The sequence below is a fragment of the Periplaneta americana genome, chromosome 16 (genome assembly GCF_040183065.1).
Source record: "Periplaneta americana isolate PAMFEO1 chromosome 16, P.americana_PAMFEO1_priV1, whole genome shotgun sequence".
Classification (NCBI taxonomy): Eukaryota; Metazoa; Arthropoda; class Insecta; order Blattodea; family Blattidae; genus Periplaneta; species Periplaneta americana.
This window is the reverse complement of record NC_091132.1, coordinates 105,402,142-105,425,156: the sequence shown is the minus strand read 5'-3', so window position 1 is coordinate 105,425,156 and position 23,015 is coordinate 105,402,142. Positions and strand designations below refer to the sequence as shown.

The following is a 23,015-nucleotide window of genomic DNA, read 5'->3' as shown; positions in this document are numbered from 1 at the left end:
AACCTCTTTTGGGGATATTATGGGTGTCATACCATGTCTCGTCCAAAAATATAATTTTATGGCCTGCTGATCTTTTAGAACGAAGTGGGTTCAAATATTTGTACCTCCACGTTACTATTCTCGATGACTCCATTATCACGCGTCTTTTGTTAAGAATTCGGAACCTGAATCCTAACTTTTTCAATAATTCTCTCAGTGTTGTTTCTTTGTAGGGGAATTCACACTTGTTTTGGAGTTCTGTTAATATTTTACTAACTGTTGGCGACTGTCCATTTTTGTAAAAATCATACACCGTTCGACGAATCAGATTGCAGCTTTTTCATATTTGTTTTTTATTTTTAAATTTTTTTTGGGTGTTTTAGGACCTCTTTCTACAACTCTGCTTACGGCTTGCCTACTTAATCCAACAGCTTTTGCGGTCTCTGTAGTCGGTCCCTTGCCTAATTTATTACTTTTGACGTAGGAGTACACCTTATAAATTATTTTCTAAGACTGTTTATTCAATGGCTCCATACATTTGCTACCTGTAATTGTCTTACTTCTACTAGTTGAAGGAACACACGCATTTACATTACTTTCAACTTCATCATCGCCTTCCCACGGCCTCCACATCTTAAATATTAACACCAACTTATAACTTCCACTCGAAATGCTTTACTAAACTGAACGAACATTTATTAAAAATGGCAACCTTAGTTTTTATTCCACGTGGACTTGATACGTACATGTCAAAATTTAATCCTGGATTGCCATTGGCGGCAACAGTTTCTTGTTAAATATTACTGGAGCGGTGGGTCTAAAAAAACCACAATCACAAGCGACAAACGATGACTTACAAATATCAAAGCTTCGCCGGTCGTTACTCCAGCTGGCGCGGCGATTATACCTCAACCCATAGATAGAGCCCTGTCTCATATAGCCCCTTCGGCTCCCTGGGATCTATGCAGCTCCACCATACAGACGACACCTGTAGGTGAATCACGGCAGCACATATGCTGAATCTCTCAGTCATGCTTAACCTATTAAAGTGACAGATGAAGTTGAAATGAATGAAGACAAAATAAATCCGAGGTCCAACACCAATTCTGCTTTAAGTTGAGAGGGAAAACTTCGGAAAAATCCCAACTTAGATCTGAACATAGACCCGTTCATTTGATCGTCGGACATGCTACGCCTTACTCCACAGCGGTGTACATATATTCGTATATTAATTTTATTAATTAATTTTCGTAACATATTATCTAAGGCTTATGTTATATTTTCATTAATTTTGTTGATTGTGGGTCAGATGTTAAACTTTGAAGAATTTCGCCATTTATTCCCTGATTGCAGGCACCCACTCTAAGTGAAAGCCAATGCAATTCGTTTTTTTTTTAATATAAGCCAATACAGGATAGTGAAAAGTTTTCTTTTTTTATTTTGTTAAGATACTATTTTTCTGTGCCAAATCTAGGATAGTCCAAGACTAACAATTTTAAAGAATTGAACACTGCAGAAAATGATCGCTCATTGATCTATTCAATACACGCCTGTGTGTGAAGCTCAAATTTTTCATCAACCAAGCATATAGAGCTCAAAATTTTCATGAACAAATCAGAATAAAGAAATGGTACATGTGCGCCATGCAACTCGCAGATCTATTCCACCAATCCCCACTCTGCCACATTTATATCTTCTCTCAATGTGCTTTATCTCGCATATTCTGTCAGCTTCTACACTCTGGAAACATGTTTTTAAAACTTGATAAAAATTAAAACTTCAGAAGATGTTGAAGACCATCCAGACAAAAAGAAAATTCAGCCACAAGTAGCTGAAGGCCTATGCTCCTTGGTTTACGTCTGAAAGAGCATTGTGCTTATACTGTATTGTTTTCTTCCTACTTCTGCGTCAGTGCAATGTGTCTTTGGGTCCTGTGGCAGCGCTAGGATTTGTGAGACCCTAGGCAGACCTGTATTCAATATTATAATAATAATAATAATAATAATAATAATAATAATAATAATAATAATAATAATAATAATAACAACAACAACAACAGAAGTAGTAGTATATTAAACTACTCTCCATATTGCCTATGTAGCTGAAATCTGACCATGCCTTCATTTTTAATCTTACAAAAAATCTTCTTACACACTGACAATAAATCACAGCAAAGACTTTATACTAATATAATATAATATTTATTTATTTGTCTAATGGCTAGTACATGATATTTACTATCACTGACTGAGCAAAAAACAAGAAAGTGGTGAACAAAACTACGGATTAAGTAATTAAAAAACATTCGGACTCTGGCTTCCCAGTAGCGGTCGACTTCCTTGGAGGATTTCAGAGCAGTGCATTTTGTAAGATGTTGTCTATCCATGTCTTCCTGTTGATGGCACAAAATGCAGGATGCTGATGGAAGGATGCCAAGATGATTGAGGTGTTTACCCAGGATGTCATGTTTAGTGTTAAGACGAAAGCTTGCAACTGCTAGTCTTCTGGGTTCAGGAGATATATCCTTCAGTAATTTCCTACGTTGTTGCGAAATGTTTATGTCCAGTTCTTGTTGGTGATTATATTTTGGAGTTGCTTGATATATTGTTTTACTGAGCTAAATTACAAAGGTTTCCGTGGGTTTATTTTGAGATTGGCACCCTTCTTAGCTAATGTGTCAGCCTGTTCATTCCCATATAGATCACAATGTCCTGGGATCAATTGTAACACAACTGTTTTGCCATGTTCTTTTAAAGTTGCAAGTATTTTTTGACAATTATTGATTTGTTCTGTGTAGGGGTGGTCAGTTTTATTTATGGACAAAATGGCTGCTTTTGAGTCCGAGAGGATGACGGCATTTGTGAATTTATCCATATGGAATAAAAGTTGATTTAAGTTAACATGTATAGCTTCAATTTCTCCATCACAGGCAAATAGATTATAACCAACTGGGAGATAGAAGCAAAATAGATTACTAAAATACCAGCTCCTACATTTCTTGAGGGTCTGTTTTTGAGCCATCGGTATAAATTCTTATCCAATAGTCTTCCGGATATCTGATGTTGACGGTTTCAAGGGCCAATTGTTTTAAATTTTCTTTACTGTGTTGATTTTTGGTGATTTGTTCTAGGAGGTCTACTTCTGATTGGATTATATCTATCTGAAGTGGGTTTTGTGGAAGCATTAGAAGTTGAAGGAGATTGGGTATATCGAGTTCTTCTTTTAGTTTCTCTGCATATTGGATGAATCCGTGTTGTGTTTTCAGATACCTTTCTGTGTTAAGGTATGTGGACCAATAGTCATCATTACTTCTGATCAGTTTTTCATAAAGAATAATGGCTCTTTTTTCTATTGTTGTTACAAGAGGTTTAATGTCTGTGAGGTAAAGCATATAGTTAATGGGAGTAGATTTCACTCCTCCTGTGATAAGTCTGAGTGCCTGGTTTTGTACTTTGACAAGTGGGTTTAGTGTAGTTTTTGGTGCAGTGACTAGAGGTTCGCAGCAGTATAGAAGACTAGGCTCAATATACATCTTGTAGGTTGTTATTAGTGTTTGCCTTTTGGATCCCCATGTACTTCCAGCTAGCTGTTTCAAAATAGTCAAACATTTTATAAACTGTTCTATCAGCTGTTGTTTCCAGATTAATTTATTATCAAAGGTGACTCCAAGGTAAGTAGACATATCTGTTTGGGTAAGGTGATTGTATTTGTATATTAGTTCTGGGTGAAGGGTTTGGTGAGCTAACAAGAAAGTTTGAAATTTTGTCTTATTATTTTGAGAGCACCTATTTTTGAGTTTAATAAGACCTGCATTCAGAGCTTGTTCAGTTTTAATTTTGGCTTTCAATTTCGGAGTTTCCACCCAAAATACTAAATCATCTGTATACATGAGACATTTCACTCCTGTAATTTTGTTGAGTTCCAAAATCAGATAGTTGACATAGATGCTGAATAATGTGCAGCTAGTTGCAGCACCTTGTGGAACACCAGTGTGAAGTAGTTTGGAGTTTGATAGGTGGTTATTATAATTGACTTTGCAGGCTCTTTCACGGATAAAGGCTTCTATCCAATGGAGCATTTTGGAGTTTACACCAGCTCCGAGGAGTTTTTGGAGTAGTCGTTCCTTCCATACAGAATCATAAGCAGTACTGAAGTCAACGAAAATTGCTGTTAAGAATGTTTTCTGTTAAGTGCATCCTTTATTATGTTGGCTTAATTTTGTGACCTGTTGATTAGTAGATCTGTTTGTTCTGAAGCCTGTTTGTTCATTTGCCAATATGTGAGAAGTATATAATATAATATAATATAATATAATTGTTAGTTGGGAGACCGGAGGGAAAAAGACCTTTGGGGAGGCCGAGACGTAGATGGGAGGATAATATTACAATGTATTTGAGGGAGGTGGGATATGATGATAGAGACTGGATGAATCTTGCACAGGATAGGGGCTGATGGCGGGCTTATGTGAGGGCAGCAATGAACCTTCGGGTTCCTTAAAAGCCATTTGTAAGTAAGTATATAATATAATATATAATATAATACTAATACAATAGTATAAAATGTTTGATCACAGTAACCTAGTAGGTTATATTTTTGAAATGAACTGAAATGTCTGCATACGAAATCAAAACTCATTTCATGTTTCTACTTTCCACTGAACTGAAATCTTGAATTACATCTGAATAGTCTGGACTATTTTCATGGAATTTTTGACGAGTACTAAGGTTTTTCAAGTCGTTGCACCCCTGAGAAGATAATGCTGTCACTGAGATCGAAAAAAGTCGACAAGCAAAACAATATACTCTATCTATAGGCTACAAGCCAACATCGATCCTGTTTTTCTTTATTGCTTAAAATCCTATAATAATGGACAGGTGAAAAGTGTCTCTTATTGACGTCCAATGGAAACACAGCATTTTCTTCTCGAACGAGTTTTTTTTTTTTGACAATTTGCAGCCTTTTCTTATCCTGAATTGGATGTGGCCAATTGCCAGGGTCAGCGCTATCAAAAGTGCATATTTAACTAATTGAGCCTGTTGCATTAACGTTTTCATTAGAAGACGCACCACCAGTGTCACTGTTTATATTATTTTCATTAGATTGATTGTACTCACATTTATTTGTAGAATTGGGGAGTTCCTGAAGAGTAAAATTATCACTTCTCGCAGAATGCTCAGTTATGGGCACTGTTTCATCGATCTTAATATATTTTAACATTGAACCACATAACTGCTTCCTCAACTGCTTTGTCACTGCCCGTTTTTGCCTTTTTAAATGGTCTGATTCGAATTTTATGGCTCTGTCGCGTTCTCTCCTAGACATTGCAACGAAAACATAACATAGTAAACTTAAAAAAGTATATAACTCTCTTGGGAAAATATAACTGAACAAACAACAGTGGCTCTGTACCGTAACAAGAACGAACCTTACTTGTCAGTCAGATGTTAACTGTGGTACTGCTTGTAACATAAATATGGCTCATTAGAATTTATACTGAGTGACAATGTGAGGTAATTTTATATTCATTATTAGGTAATGGAATATTTACAAACTTTATAATTCAAGAAAATAGACAGTTATTGGCGTTGCATAACATGTTTCGAATATTTCAAATTTAATTTAATAATATTTCATTTGTATCATTATTTATAATATTTTCTCACTGTAGATCGAATGTGCACGTGGAGTGGGAGGAACGAAAATACGAGTTCCAAGAAAGCCGATCGAGTGAGAAGAAAGGATGGAATGAATACATTGTTGACTGCACTTTGAAAGTTAGACTCTGATGTCAATTATTATTATATTACATTAAGGATGAAAATAAATAAGAATGTGGAAACAAAGGAAGAAATAACACGTAAATAAAAGGAAACATAGGTATCTGAATGAAAAATCAAATTTCAAATACTCGTAGTTGCACAGCCTTTCCAGGCACGAGGCCCTAGACAGCAGCCCTTTATATAGTGCCGCCTCTGTTTGGGTCCTTCATCACAGCCATTCACTCAATACCAAATCATGTATAAAGCCTGTAAAAACCATGTCTCGAATCAATGGTATAAAGCAGCAGTAGTAGATGCTAAGAATTTCTTAGAAAATGGGCCCTTAAATGTCATGTTGATTTGTGGCCACAAAAAATAGTTGAAAAAATAAAAAGGTATTAAGTTACCATCAATAATTTTCATAATAATATTTTGTGGCACTCATGATTTCTCCCTAAGAGGTAAGGTATGAGATGAAGGTGATAATGCCGGTGAAATGAGTCCAGGGTCCAACACCGAAAGTTACCCAGCATCTTCAGTTGACATGTTGCCAGATTTGAAATCGGAAAACCACTCGCAGACCTGTGATTTCCCCAAAGCATCATCATTAAAGGCTTACCAAAGCATCCCAATGGTCTCGGCTGCAGTTTTCCCTAGCAGAAAACAAAATTTCACACACACTCTTTGTTCCTTGTGGTCGGCCATCTCACTAATCACCAAACGGTTGAAACAGGAACGCAAACAACGCAGTACCACAAACAAACCACTTAACTCAGACTGACCCCAGCTCACTAATGGTCGCGGGGGAACCCAAACTAACACCACCTACCAGCACAATTCGTAACTACAAAGCATGCATGCACAACAGTTCGATTCCGGTTACTTTTGGGTGCACCCTTGTATGTACACAACATTCCAGCCTTATGTGAGACTTGTTAGTCTCAGAAGTATAAAAGTATTACCACATTAAAAAATTATTCCAATTGGAATAATTTTATTTTCATGAAACTGAATATTTCATTTTGGTTCAATGTATATATTTATAAAGCTTGCATAACAAATTCGAAAACAATAAAAAAATGTTAACATTTCGTAAGTATCGCACAAGCTATCAAAAAAGATAATGGAGAACTAGAAAAACTAGGACTTGGAAAACTGCTTTCCAGCTACATAGTGTTGCAACAAAATCTGGATTATTTTGTTTATGGGTCTAATTGCAAAGGATTTCAATCAGCTAAAACCCATAGCAAATATTTAACAATAAAAAAATCTGAATATGTTACAGTGTGTGGACCACATACAATGAACTTTAACCATTGTAAAAGGACATCGTGAAGCAGCAGATGTTTTATGCCAGGGTATTTTGTCATCTGCCAATACTGTAGCTCAAACTAGTGGCACTGAACTTCAAAGGCCGAGAATTCAAATCATCATTCAAATCCTCCGGCATCCCAAATGATGGCTTTTGGAAAAAATCACTACTAATTCTTTATCTAGGTTCTTTGATACCCTCATTGGAGAAAAATTTGTACAATGACAATTTAGTCATATTTTCTTCACTATTATTTCACCCTATTGTTGTGTTGCAGATGTCAGTTAAAGAGTTTCGCAAAACAGTGCATTGTTTCTGTGATTTTTATAATTTGAAAAATTTTGATAGTGGGGTAGAGCTTCACTGCAAGTTTTGGAGAGAGAAGAAAACAAAGAACAAGAATATGAGGAGCTGACAATGGTGAAAGAAGTGATGATGTTTTTCCACAAAACATACTCTTCTCATTTCTTTGCCCCAACCATGTATTACAAGTACCTTATTACTGAGCACTCGTTTTAGTACATTGGGCTGCACTCAACAATGATAGAGGATCACTTGAATGGGTTGTGCATGTTCAGTGTGCTCCGAAAGCTGGTTCAAGAAAAAAGGAAGAAAGTAGAAATAGAAGACGAAGTTCTGGAAAAGTGTACCACAGATACAAGAAATTTTTTTTTTTTTCAGTAACCTATTTTGATGACACGTTCCCAACCTTCAACCCTGAACAAAAGTCTTACTTATATTTATGTAGCCTATTCAAGATCGAGTCAAATCCCAGTGTTATTCTCTCAGTCTCAGATCATTTGCACCTCTCTGGCTTGGATCTTGACTGTGTCCTTATCTGTGATCCAACAAAATGTATATAAATTGGTCTAATTTAGCTGCATATTGTTGTATAGGGCTGGGAAAAAGCAGTTTTACTTAAAAAAGTAAAAAGACATTTTTTGTTTTAAACAGTGTCATAAAATAGTGCACATTTTTTAATATAGCCTATTTTTGTTGTTGTTAAATAATGCTAAGTTCTTGGCAATAAAGCCAATTGCTCTCCAATATTTCTCACACACAGTGGCTGGACATCGCTGAAGTTTCTGAAGACTACACGATAAACAAAGCGATACGTTCAAGTGTTTTGGCAAACAGTCATGCCCTGTGAATAATCAAAAGGATGTAATTGCAGTTTTCCTTGGATACTCAGGAATTATATTTTGTTGTACATTGAAACTCTCCCATCTTTTATTATTAGAAATTTCGTGAATACAGTATGATATTATAACTTGTATTTTGAGTTGATTCATCTTTTGACTGTTGAAAATTAGGCCTATAAAGTTGACATGGGGTTTTCAAAATACAAAACATGTTTTATAAATAGTGTTGCCAAATGGGTATTGCAAAAATTACGAAATTTTCCAATTTTTTAAAGAAAAAATTCGGGAAACAGGCATTTTTGACATTTTAAATTTTCTGGGCTGTTTATTAAACTAAATAAGGTTATTCATAAAATGAATATCTTACTAATAAAGTTAATTATGAACCTTAATGCTGAGTTGATATTTATCTGGAGATCTACCATCTGTTAACATTAACACGTTATTTTTTATAACATTACAAAAAGTTTGATAGTCCAGTTTTGAATTGGCATAAACTTGCAATTCTGATTTCAATAACACAGTGAAGCGAGCATCTGTTTCTACTGTTTGACCATTTCTGGTTCATTGTGAGCTTCAGAGGGATTATTTCGCATGTGCACAAGCCAATTATACACATCTTCCCACCTCTTTAAATAAACACATTCTTTTTAATGGAGGATCCTCATCATCAGAATTTTGCTTCCCTACATATTTGGACAGCACAATTAAAACACTAATTACTTTGGATTTACTATTTACTGCTTGGCTCACACAACAGAAACACAATGCTATAGTTCCAATCAAAGTAAATATCTGGATTTCTGCTTTCTTGTGATGTCACTATCGAGTATTGATTAGTGAGCAAGTGATTACTCATAACACTCAACAACCAAAACATGTCATGAAGTAGAAGTGGTGTTTGGTGATGTAATGAAAGGACTCAGTGGTACAAAGGAGGAGTTCATGAATCTGAGGGACAATAAAAATACCCTCTTTTATTTTATTTTCAATTATTCGTGGCAATTTACACCGAAAATATTTGAATTAATTAATTCTGTTTTGGTTCAAACCTTTAACGAAGCTCATTATACCGAGTATAGTAGGCCTATGTAATGAAGAAAGCAGAATCTTACTGAAATCTAGCACAGGAATATGGTGAATGTTTTTGTTCATGATTCTCAAGATTCCCGGAGTAGCCAGTCTTTCTTAACATAATAGTGGAATGTCTTATCAAGGCTATCCCACTAACATAAAAAAGACCAAGCTGTAGACGAAGCAATATTGCTATTAGCCTAATTCAAACTTACCATAAATATGCCAGATGTATTCAATGTAATTTATGCTTTTTATCTGTTTCGCCATGTTGGCATATAGCCTATTTCTTTCATATGTGCACTGCATAACCAACTGGAATTGATGACAACTCATTTCCATTATGAAGCAAAACAGCTTTTAGACTTAGTTTTGAAGTGTCTATGAACAACTGTCACTCTTCGGGATTAGGCCTATGCAGTTTTGTAACAAGGCCAGATACAGTTGTGCAAAACACTATATTATTCTCCACAGAAAAATAATCTTCAAGGGACTTCTGATGAGTACGGAACTCGAATATCTTGATATCTTCAGCTAGAACCTTCCAATGTTGGGGTCTGGATCCCAGCAGCTCTACTTTGATCTTTAAAAATTCCAGGTCCCTCAAAAGGTCTTTAGGCCTAATTCATGTTGAGAGATTATATGGGAATTTGATGAAGATATATTAGTTGTAAAAAGGATGAACAGGAAAAAGAAAACTTTTATCAGTCCTTAACAGAAATATTCAATAAATGCCCAAAACATGATATCAAAATGGTTATTGGTGACGCAAATGCACAAGTGGGAAAGGAAGAAATATATAGAGAAGTGGTAGGTAGGAATGGATTACATGACATTACCAATGATAACGGAGAAAGGTTCATTAGCTTTGCCGCATCCCACGATTTGGTGATAGGATCCACGCAGTTTAAACATAAGAATATTCACCTAGCCACATGGGGCTCACCAGATAAGGTACATTTTAATCAGATAGACCATGTACTTGTTGATAAAAGACATGCAACTAATCTGATGGATGTGAGATCATTCAGGGGAGCAAATATAGATTCTGATCACTATTTAGTGCTATCCCGAGTGAGATCTAGACTCTCGAACATGAGGAAGGATAAGGGTGTCAGAATAAATAAGAGATTTAATAGTGATAGACTCAAGGATCCTGACATTGCCTCCCTATACATAAATAAATTAGATGAATGCTTAAAGAGCCCTGAACTAGAACCGAACACACCATCAACAGTAGAAGAAAGCTGGGCACAGCTGTCATTTAAGATCAAGGAAACGGCGGACCAAATACTGGGCAGGCAAGATAATAGAAGTAATAACTAAGATGATTGGTTTGATGATGATTGTAGAGCAGTGACAGATGAGAAAAACAGGAAATACCGAAACATGCATAGTAGAAAATTTACGAGGACAGTCTGAGAGGAATATCGGGAGGCCAGGAAAGTTGAAAAGAAGCTACATAGAAAGAAGAAAAGAGACTATCTCAACCATAAGATGGAAGAGCTGGAGCACCTTAGAACAAGGAATGATATCAGACTATTCTATGGAGAAATAAATCACAATAGAAGAGATTTTAAACCAAGAATCACCATGTGCAAGGATGAAGAGGGGAATATACTGGCGGGGAAAGATAGCATTCTAAACAGATGGCGAAGACATTTTATCAACCTACTGACCTCTGAAGAACTAAATAATGATCACGTCAGCAATTCCCTGGAGGACAGAGGGAACAGTCTAGAATTATATCCACCAACGTTGGAGGATATTCAGGAGGCAATAGGAAAACTAAAGAATGGGAAAGCTCCTGGAATGGATAATATACAGGCAGAGCTACTCAAACAGGGAGGTCAAGAACTTGAGAAACAAATAAATGAGTTAATGACACACATTTGGATTGATGAAACTATGCCACAGTCATGGAACTATAGTGTCATATGCCCCATACTCAAAAAAGGAGACCCCATGGTTTGTCCCAACTACAGGGGTATTAGCCTACTGAATATAATTTATAAGATTTTCTCCAATGTGCTATTCTGCCGTCTCTCTAAATACTCTGAAAAAGTGTTAGGCAACTATCAGGGTGGGTTCCGGCCAAATAGATCCACAGTGGAACAGATATTTACACTTAGACAAATTCTACAAAAAACAAACGAATATAATATAACCACACATCATCTATTTGTCGACTTTAAGGCAGCGTATGACTCTATTAACAGACAACTATATTCAGCTATGTATGAGCTAAAGATCCCATCTAAATTGATCAGGCTAGTTCAGATGACGATGAAAAACACAATGTGAAACGTCAAAATTCAGAATACCCTCACAGATGAGTTTGAAGCAACCAGTGGACTAAGACAAGGGGATGCACTGGCGTGCATGCTGTTCAACATTGCACTGGAAAAGGTTATAAGAGATTCAGAAATACAAACAACGAATACGATTTATTATAAATCAGTACAACTCCTAGCCTATGCAGATGACATCGACATTGTTGCTAGAACAAGAACAGCACTGGAAGATGCATTTAACTCTCTACTGGACGCAGCAAAGAGGATGGGACTACAAGTGAATGAAAAGAAGACCAAGTACATGATATCTAACCCAAATAGAGCTTGTGGTGCAGATGATTTCTTGGAGATTGGAAACTATAAATTTGATCGAGTAACTAATTTTAGTTATTTGGGCTCTATAGTTAGTCAAGATAATGATATGAGTCTTGAAATTGGTAAAAGGATCTTCCTCGCTAATAGATGCTACTATGGTCTCGTGAGACATATTAGATCTAAAATATTAACCCCACAAAGCAAAATTAGGATAAACCAGTCCTCACTTATGCCTCAGAAGCCTGGACATTGACTAAAAAGGATATACATAGATTAAACATTTTTGAACAGAAGGTTTTAAGGTCGATCTTTGGGCCAGTCAATGTAGATAACGAATGGAGAGCCCGGTATAATCATGAATTATATGAACTCTTCAGTGAACCCAATATAACATCTTTTATAAAAATGGGACGCCTGAGATGGGCTGGTCATATAATGAGATTAGAGGACTCGAGACCAGCCATCAGAGTCCTCCGATATGAACCAGGGGGAAGTAGACGAAGAGGAAGACCAAAGGTCAGATGGAAGATGGCATCAGGGAGGATGCCAGAACTATTGGAGTTAAAAACTGGATGAGTGTTGCTAGAAATAGGGATGATGGCGGAAACTCCTATGGACAGCCAGGACCCATGATGGGTTGTCGAGCTAAGGATGATGATGATGATATCAGTTGTAAAGTTAGGATCTTGGGATGCTGACGAACCACATAAGTTAATATGGCATAGCAGCATCAAGTTTTTCTGCCTCGTGTTCCTCGTTGGATGTATCAATGGGGTAGTATTAGAAAGGTCATGACTAGCTGATCGTATATTGGTACAATTAAAAATCTTTTTCTTTCTGGAAAGGCCTTGAATTAGAATGCAAAACTAAAATTATCAATTTCTTATACGATCCATTGTCTCTCCCCATATCATGAGGACTGCATAGGGCATAAATGACATTTTAGATTTTTTCACTTCCACAAGTTGGTAAAACAAGTATTACAGCAAATGTGTGGTGCCCACTTTTTGTCATTATCCTCTACGCTACAACCAAAATACAGATTGTATGCTTTCTTTCTGACTGGGGTAATGTTTCACCACAAACGTACCAAGAATTGTCCACACTATTTGAGGAGCATCATTTCAAATCGTATTAAGTCCACTGGTGGACAAAATTGAGTTTGATACATTTTCGCATAGTTTCGGGTGCGCTCTTTCACGCTGTGAACTCTGATTGTATCAAATCATATTCACTAACAGTGTAAATGACTGCTTAAAACTAGCGGTTGTTTCAAATCGTATTCAGTCTGTTTCATATCGTATTACGTCCAATATTCATGTTATAGAATTGGTATAAATGAAATTAATTAATTACTTTCTTATGTTAGTTATACTTACAATCTGGCCCACTTTTTTCGACAATGCTACACATTCAATACGGACAACACAGTCTTTTTCTCGTGACCTGTGTGTAAAATGGAAGTTGTTTCCATTATGGAACAAGAAACTATTGTAGGTGACAGTTCAGGATGACGCCGAAAGAAGCAAAAGCAAACAAACCATGCACATAAACTGAAATCTGGGGCAAGGTGCGTAAAAAATAGATTTTAATGAAGAATGCAGGGATTATGAGACCACTACAAACATTTATCGCACCCCGGAAATAATTTAATGAATGTAGAAATCCTATAATTTTCATTTAATTTAATACAATACTAAGTCAACATTCAAATCTTCAGGTCTTCACCTCATTCTTACGCATCAGGGTATTTACCAATTCATAGGCATGGGGTTGATGTCGGAGAAGGGAACTGGGCTGAAAATATCTACCCTCGAATTTTTAAAATGTAAAATTACTGTTTCATTTCTTTCTATGACCTACAGTAATTTAAGGCAGAAAGGAATAGTTAAAAAAAGCCGCTTATTTCAATTGTGTGAAGCTTTAGATTTCTATGGTAACATTATCGACGCAGTTACTGTGGTAACTGGCAATGAGGATGATGGCTACTTGTGGCTGCTTAGAAGAAGAAGAATGATTCGAAAAAATGTGAAAAAGAATCAAACACTATGAATCCAGCTGGATGGATTTTATGAACACCCTGTAGGCCTACATAAAATTTGTTTAATGTATATATTTATTTTTTTATTAATAAAATAATGTTTTATTTAATAATAACAATAATAATAGTTTTTATGCGTTCATTTATCTGTTAAAGACATTTGACAGCAGGAAGAAGTTCTGAACACTCTGTATATCAAAATGTTTAATGTGGAAATTGTAATTTTATATTAACAAATAATGTTATTCTTTAATAATAACAATAATGATTGGTTATTTTATGTATTTGCCTAATTAAGAATTTTTTAATTAGGACTACTAACATCTGTACAATTATTGGATCAAAACGTATTATGTCCAACACATTTTCCTTCAATTTGAAGAACACAAATGAAAAGTGATTTCATTTTTTCAAGTTCCTTGAAGTAGCTACGCCTCAAGCATAATAACTTCACTTTTTTCATTTTGTGAAAAATTACTCGGATTAGGAGTACCGGTAATCAATTTTTCGTTATTCCTATAAAATTTTGTTTTTTGGACATAATATGATTTGAAACGATGCTCCTCATTTACACATTTAAGCACCATAATCTTATTTAAGAAGAGCAGACAAAAATATTGCTAACAGAAAATCACATGAGATCTCACCACGACTATGACTGCAAAACTGAACAAAACAAAACAAGGGAACACAGTAGGTACAGAAAAAGCCTTTTCACCCACAAGAACTTCAATAGCGACAGCATGGTACTGTGAAGGTGGTGTTGTTAGTTGTGAGACAAGTCTCCTCAGTCAAGGGCGATAAAACTACTACAAACTCTGATTTTGTGCAATATTTAAGGACAGAACACAGCTGTCACAACGTAAATGACCCAAATTTAATCAAAATGGATTACAGTGCTTTAATTTCTGAAGCATTTTCAGTGTTGCCCAGTGTAACCTTTAGGCACATTACACACTCAACAACACAGACACATGCAGCAGTACGCACGGAACATGACCCATGCATCAAAGAAGAATGAATGGACACCTTTGCATGCTGCTATTCACACCAGATAATGCAAGTGCCTTGCAACATAGACAAGATAAAACATGCGGATTCTTTGTGTCATGCTTCATTCAACCTGATCACTACAGTCCAGGGTAATTTCCGAGAAAACACCAATCTTTTACAAAGTTAGTGAGTTAGTTGAGAGGATATCTAAGTGATTTCCATGATTTAAGATCTTTGAAATCTTTTCACATATTCTTCAGTCTCACGTCACTTAGATGTCCCCTCAACCACTGCCATCGTGGTCTACATCACGATGGCAGTGCCTCAACTAACCCACTAAACTTGTCACATAGGCTACCTTGTAAAAGACCAGTGTCTTCTCGGAAATTACCCAGTCCAGAGTTCAGTTCTCAGTGTACACTTTCTGATCATGAGTGACGACCAAAAATTTAATATTGAGTTTTTAGGTGTGGTGGAGAGGTACCCAGTTTTTACGATTCTACAGGAGCAGACTATTCAAAGAAGAATATCATAAATAAAATTTGGGTGGAGATACCCGCAGAAGTAAAAGATAAACTGAAAGAGAATTGCTCGGGAAAATATTCATTTATTCTCACTCACTCATTCATTCATTTAGCCTATTTAAGAATAGGTCTACACTTAAATATAAGTTTTCTACTCCACAATATATTTTACTGTCACTAAGAATTAATTGACACTAAAAATAATACTTATTACGCTAATGCCAAGGAAGAGTTACACTGGGCTTCAAGAAATAATACACACCTTCATCTGTAGGTCGGCCATCATACGATATTCGAAAATTTTTTCGAACTACTGTGGCATCAAAGTCTTGAATACTTTCCACTGCAGTTTGGCACATTTTTCCTTCTCTTGTTTTCAGTAAGTTGCGAAGAATGCGTCCACACTTAAAATGATATCTGCAGTTTTCAATTTACAGTTAACTGCTGCGTCCAGGACTTCGAAACATTCTACAATATTCTGCGAATTTGTCTGGATGCTGTGCTAACTCTACCGATAAAACACTATATGCACCATGTTTTCAACGTCTTGGACCCTTTTTTCCTCGCCTTTTGATTATTGACAATAGTAGAAGATATTCATTATCTGACGACTCCGTACTCAATGACTTACTAGATTGGGATAAAAACAACATTACCCTATGTGAACAGGAGTGTTGCAGCGTTACGTGTCACACTCCGTGTGCCATGCATAATGTTTCTTGTATCATCCGATGCCAGGGAGTCCCAGAAACGATTCTTGTAATTTTTAAATCTTGCACGTGGTAGTGGCAAATCTAATATTGCACAGAACTTTTTTCCAGCATCCAGTCCTTTCCCAATAAACATCATGGTATACACAAACTTAAAATTAATACTGGTATCACAAAAAGACTATGCAAAAGCATTTGCTTTACACTTTTCACGCTTTAGATGTATTTTTGGTGACAGACCATGCCGAATTTCAACATCTTCACATAAATAAACATCATCAGCATTTCACAAAACTTACGGTAAAATTAACATTATCCCTTACTAATTTAAAAATTACACTTAAGGAAAAGTTTAAAGGTTTCCTCACTGCCAACAATTTATCTCAACACTGCAGATTTGTCTCTGTTTATCGAATGCGAATCATCGCGCTCACAAAAACTCCAAATCTTCCCTCCACAGCACAAAACCACGCGTCACGAGATAAATTTGTAAACATAAACAGTAACGAAGATAGCAACGTCAATACTTCGATATGTCGAATGACAGTCCGTGCGGGGTTTTTTTTTTTTTTTTAAGCAAGACGTAAAACGCTGCAGCAAGACCACTACCACTGCCATCGTGATCTAGACCAGGCCGTAATGCAGGTTGTGTGACGTCACTCGATGAGTCGGGCTTTTCTATTTGAGTATACGGAGCTGAGTGAAATATATTACTTTATAGCGTGTCGGCGCTCAATTTTATTTAGTGTAATGTGTATATACGATCCCTTCACACTTCTTATTGCATAATATGTTGCAGAAATAATTACAAAACTGTGTTATTTTAATGTGAACGGAGTTTTACATGTTAACATAACCTGGTTGCATCAACATTTTAAGTTTGGAATGTAAGCTATTTTGAGATTTAATAAAGAAGAATTATTTATATTGTGATTTTAATTTAGCACATCTACCTTCCTTACTTGTAGGTACAAAATTTACCACAGTCCCTCCTATGAAATTAGTGTATGTACAGTTGTGTGTTAATCTGGTAGGTTAGATAAATACAATTCATTACAACCCAGTATAGTAGGGAACAAATAAATACAATTAAATTTTTATTCAATGTAATATGTGCATAAGTTCCATTTATGTGTTGCATAATGTGGCAGGAATAATAAATAAAACTGTTATTTTTATGTGAAGAGAATTTACCATGTTAACATAACCTATCTGCGTCAACATTTTAGGCTTAAGTTGAGAACGAAAACTGTTTTGAGATTTAATAAAGAAGAATATATTTTTAGGATAAACTTCAGAACACGGTTACCGTCCTTACGTATAGGTAGAAAATTCACCACAGTCCCTCCTATGAAATGTACATACGTTATATTACTTAGTAGCGCTGAGGTATAGTTCCGGTAATTTCTGAACTGAAAACAGTTGAATTTATTTTTTGTGGAGATGCATTTGATCCTATAAGCAAGGCATATTAAAATCCTGAACGAACCGAACTAATTTGTATATGCAAGATGTATGAATACGAAGGGAACTACCTCAGCGCTAGTTTAGCCCTAGTAACATATTAAACTAATCAGACTTCAGACTGGAGTACCGTCTGAAACGAATAAATACAATTGAAGTGTAGACAAATTGCATTTATGAGTTATACGTAGCGTTATGCTTAATTATAACGCATAATTGCGAATATGGAAATAAGGCAAGTACTGATAGAATAAACATAACCTATAACTTCAACACATTAAAATATGCGTGCGATGCAACTGAAAATTGTTGAAACGTGCATAAATGAATGTGCAAGAATTTCGTAATGAAGCATGAGTGCTTTATTTCAACTAATTACAATTCTAGATACTGTAACAGTAATGAAAACTATAGGGTATAATTTTTCGTAATATACTAACTATATGTATCTCGTTTTTAGTTCAAATTGTGTATATTATCAAACGTCGTATTATTTACTCGTATAATGTAGGTTATTCACAAATAAAAAGGGCGCAATAATTTAAATTTAATAAGACAAATACGGTAAACTAGCAATAATGGATTAGACAAGAGTAACATCGGTAACGCTGCACTTAGGCCCAATCACAACTTACTTTACATGCAAGTCAATGTTTCACTTTCACGTATATATTATTACACAAATTTAGCCTACTGTTTATAAGACCAAAATTTCACTTAACCACATTAGGGCGCAATATTTAATCGAAATAAATGCAGGTATTACACATACGAACTTTGCCTGCAACAACGTAATTTTCACACCAAAAATAATATTATACCTTAAATTGCAAGTAAATTGTGTCTCAAGTGTCTCACAATCACTGTTTAAAATTTTACTGACGCAATTACACTGCATTTCAGAGAAATATATGTTATTCTTCATGCACTGCAACTAATTCATATGGTTGAAAGACCGCCTTTCGCGATCAGTTGTTAAGCGAGTCACGTGGTCTGCCTTACGGCCTGTATTAGATCCGTTGCTTACGTGATTACACAAGCTGGCGCATAGCACGATCGAGAGTAGGTCTCTGTGAGTCATGACAATTTCTGCCGCTAGGTTCGCCTCTCTGCCCTATGAAATGACGAATAGTACCATTACAAAGCATTGTGCATCGTGAAAATAGTTCGATTAATTGTGCATTACTCATTGAGTACGAATATTACAAATATGCCAAGCATATTACAGTGTTATTTGAAGTTTGTTCAGCTAAGTTATATTCGAAAATTGTATGTGTTTTGCTATGTGAAGAACTCTGTACCAACAGGTCGTATATTTATAGGTTAAGGTAAATGTCAAAGTTCTCTCATATAACAAGCAATGCTATGTTAAAAGTGGCGAATTGCATTTTCCGACTCTCGAATGATGTGACCCGAAATGTAAAATAATTTCATTTATTGTTTCACTTACCAAGCATTACTGATATAGGCCTAATGAAAATGTGAACGACGTGATGTAAACATTGAAGATAATGTTGTTACTGTTTTCCCTTTCTCTTTTAGAAAATACCGACAAAAGTAATGAATTATTTTCATGCTGTACTTATTAGGTAATTAATGTGTTTTTGTCTGTATTTTAGACCTGTGTATTGTTACGTAATTATCAGTGAATTAGGTAAGAGAACTTAACAAGGTTAGTATGAGATTAGGTAATGCACCTCAAACTGGTAACTAATGGCTGCTGCGAAATAGGCTGAGGTGATTATCGTGTGAATCAAATTATATCTAGAATATCTAGTTTTATTATATACGGATACGTAAAGTTTTTTTTTTAGCATGTGTTTGTAATTTTGTGAGGTTATGTCTAGCCTAATTTCTTTTTATTCTTGTATCATTACTAATACATTAATTTATTTTATATTCATTTCAGGTGTTACGGAGGTGTTACATCTATGGTGGCAACTCTACTTATGTTAGGATATGAAGTAACAGTATATATTCAACTTCATCATTTGCTAAAAATTAAAGAAAACTGTATGTCTTCGACTCATTCCATCGTCATTTCTTCTTATGTATGTGGACCACGTTCATTCTAAAAGTGCTACATTAAATGAACACTATAGACAACGTGATGGAACAATTTACAAGTTACTGTTAAAGTGCTCAACATTTTCAAGTGGTGCTATACCCATTGTTTCAAAATGTGCATACATATTTTTACATTTCTATAAGAGGTGTCATAAATTATTTCAGCATATTTGTAAATTCTTCAAAATTAATTCTTCTAATTAAGACCATAAAGTAATGAAATAATATAGCCTAAGCCTATATGTGATTTTATACTACCGGTATTGATGTTGATCTTGGTAAATTAATTCAATTTCACAGTGCTGTCTTTTGTATTGTGGTTCATAACAATTATAACAGTATGTACGTGGAAATGTTTTTAAAATAATAAATTCTAGCTCATGATTTTAAGTGGTTGTTTCAATGGGAGGTTATATTGGAAAGATGATCACAAATGGATAATTTACTGCAAGATACAAGAACTGAATATAAGTGAGTGTTCCGTTGAAAGTGAAAGTGAAAATTTCGTTTTACAAGAGCTAAGTCGGCGTAATATTTATTTTAGAAATTATTTGAAAGCTACAGAATATGAAGAATAGTCCTGTAACCATAGAAATCAACTGCGAATGGTGAGTGGCCAGGTTTCATTAATAATTGAAAGGAAGTAACAATTATTTTCTTCTTATCATCCTGTTTTCAATATTTAAATTTAAGCACCTTTCTTTTCCTTGTTATTTCGTGAGAGATTACTTCATACTATCACGTAAGCTAAATTTTTTCTGTACAGATAATAAAAATTACATACATAAGTAGGCTACTTGAATACTGACGATACAGACTTCATATACATACCTCATCAGGTATATTCAAGAAGACATCTAATGTACTGTAACCAGCACATGATTAAAATACTGATCAGATGTCCAACAGTTTCTTACTGCACTCTTCATTTAAAAAGTTTGGCACATAGTTAATGAAAATCTTGATCAGGAAATCATTCATAAAAAAAAGTTAAATGTACACATTTAAAACTTTCCTATAACATAGGGCATCCTCATTGTTACTTTTAAATTTTAGGAATGTACGCTTATAACTGTATCACAATCTGAAATAATCATAATATTTATAACACGAGGGTCCTTGTAGATAGTCAGTTCCAGTGTTCTATATGTAATTAAGAAATGGCCCAGTTTATTGCACTTTCAGCACTTTTCTATTTAGGGGCTTCTGATTAAGTTTCCTAATCACTTCGTATTTACTGGAAATATCTTTGGCAATATTGTCCAGTAGTGCTTCACAAGTTTTCCCAAAAGAAAGAGGGACATTTCCTCATCTTTACATGTGTCGCACTTCAGTTCTTGCGAAAATCTTGGCTTCAGAAAAGAATACTACAGCATTTACTATTACTATGCTCAATAGATTAATCAGTAGGCCTATAGAAATGTTTTCACCACTGCAAGAAAAAATTGCGTAATAATTATACTTCTCAATTATTGTGACGTTCGTATTTTTTTAAAAGAGAGGGAGAAGTCACGCCTTCTTGCGAATGCTTAATTATGAATTCGAGGAAATTAAAAATAATGCAGTACCTTAATTAGTTGCAATGTCTTATTTAATAACAATATTAATAATATTAGGTGAAAAGGGTAGGCTATAGTGCGTATATGTAAGATGTCAAGTTAATTTATTTCCGGAAATGTTTGGTGTATGAACTGAAGTACAGAGCAGACAGTCCCTCAGTTTATATGTAATATGTTTTAATATCAAGAATGACAGCCTTTTATTGTAATATAATTGAGGAGTAGAAGTTTGCAAATTACGTCTATTGTCCATAAAATATTGTACGAAGCATTTAATAAGCAATGGTGAGTCCTTTAAATGTCCCAAATGTCAATGTCTTTTAAGTGTTCTGCTATGAATATATAGGGCAGAACAGCGCTCCGAGCGGCGGAATTGGCATTACGAGGGAACCACTTCAGACTCGTTTTTCAAGCTCTATGCGCCAGCTTGTGTAATCTCGTAAGCAACGATTAGATCACGATGGCAGTGCCACTACCGTCTGTATCTTTAAACTGCCTGCTCTATGCTTAAGTTTTGTATGGAAAGTTGCGTGCAGAAGTATTTCTACAATCTGCCGTCAGAGTACACTAGTGAACACCGCATCAGTACTAATAGCACATGTCTTGCACGTGGTTGTGCATGCATTATTTTAGTGTTATTTTCGGTTTTTGAAAATGGTAAATTGTTGTGTGCCATTATGTAAGTCGAATCAACGAAGTTCTCAGTCTAAAGGTATACGATATCATGAGATACCATCGGCTAAGGAACTTCGAGAAAAGTGGCTTTCGGCAATTTCTAGACAAGGCGCGTGTAAGGGTAGTAGTTGGATTCCCTCCGACCATTCTCGTGTTTGTAGTCTCCACTTTCGCACAGAAGACTATAGAGAAAATTGTGCAAGGAAAATTTTAAAACCTGGTGCCATACCAAGCAAATTTCCAAATTACCTGTGTTACCTACAACCAAGAGAGAAGAAATCGCGAAAGGAACCTGCTGTCTCCAGAGCAAAGAACGAAATTCGCATCGACATAGACTACGGTATGTAGGCCTATTTAATATTTAAAAAAAATGTTCATTTTATGTAAAATCCTAAATACAAAAGTATGAATTTCTTAATTTAAGTACGCTCTTTGATTATTTCAGAAACTATCTCTCACGACACAAGAATCGATATCCAAGATGAAGTTACAAACACTAAATGTGACGTAGCCATGCAAGTAGACATTATTGATACAAGAAATAGTGCAAGTCAGTATCAAACGAAAGAAATTAATAGGCTTCGTTCCAAAATTCTGAGGCTACAAAAGAAAATTATGGAATTGGAAAATGATGTTCAAAATGGAAAAAAAAAAAAAAGTCAGATAGTCACATTGAAATGAATAAGGTCATGACTCTGAAAGATGCTGCGGGCAAAAAGGATATCAAAGCCGTATATCTAATGGATCAATTAAATAATTTTGGACGAAAAAAACCGGAATGGTCAGAGTTGAGAATTCGCTATTGTATAGCATGGAGATCAATATCCCCAAAGGGTTATGAACACGCCCGAAATTCCAAATTATTGTCAGCTCCTTCGCTCTCAACTTTAGACAGGTATATAGGAAATACTGATTGCGATGCTGGAATTTCGCCACTGATTAAATGCAGACTTAGGGCTGAATGTGAAAGTCTCCAACCAATGGAAAAGATAGTATCTATAATAGCCGATGAAATGGCAATCAAAGAAAGGTTGCTATATGATAGAGCGAGTGATAAGTTTTTCGGAGTTGTCAATGCTGAGGGGGTTTATGATGAATGTATTGGCC

General features: G+C 35.4%; 1 protein-coding gene and 1 long non-coding RNA gene across 2 annotated transcripts in view; one reads left to right on the top strand and one right to left on the bottom strand.

Moving 5' to 3' along the window:
- The window catches only part of LOC138691011 (cadherin-AgCad1-like), a 318,553-nt gene extending 302,700 nt beyond the window's left edge, over positions 1 to 15,853 (bottom strand). The window contains exon 1 of the mRNA XM_069812651.1: positions 15,696 to 15,853. Coding sequence (XP_069668752.1) covers positions 15,696 to 15,792 — 97 coding nt within the window. The 5' untranslated portion in view covers positions 15,793 to 15,853. The remainder of the gene's footprint in view (positions 1 to 15,695) is intronic.
- A 2,878-nt stretch (positions 15,854 to 18,731) lies between these two features.
- Positions 18,732 to 19,903, top strand: LOC138691010 (uncharacterized). The gene is made up of 2 exons (XR_011329728.1): positions 18,732 to 18,935; positions 19,517 to 19,903. It is a non-coding gene; the product is annotated as an uncharacterized lncRNA (long non-coding RNA).
- The last annotated feature ends 3,112 nt before the right edge of the window (positions 19,904 to 23,015 follow it).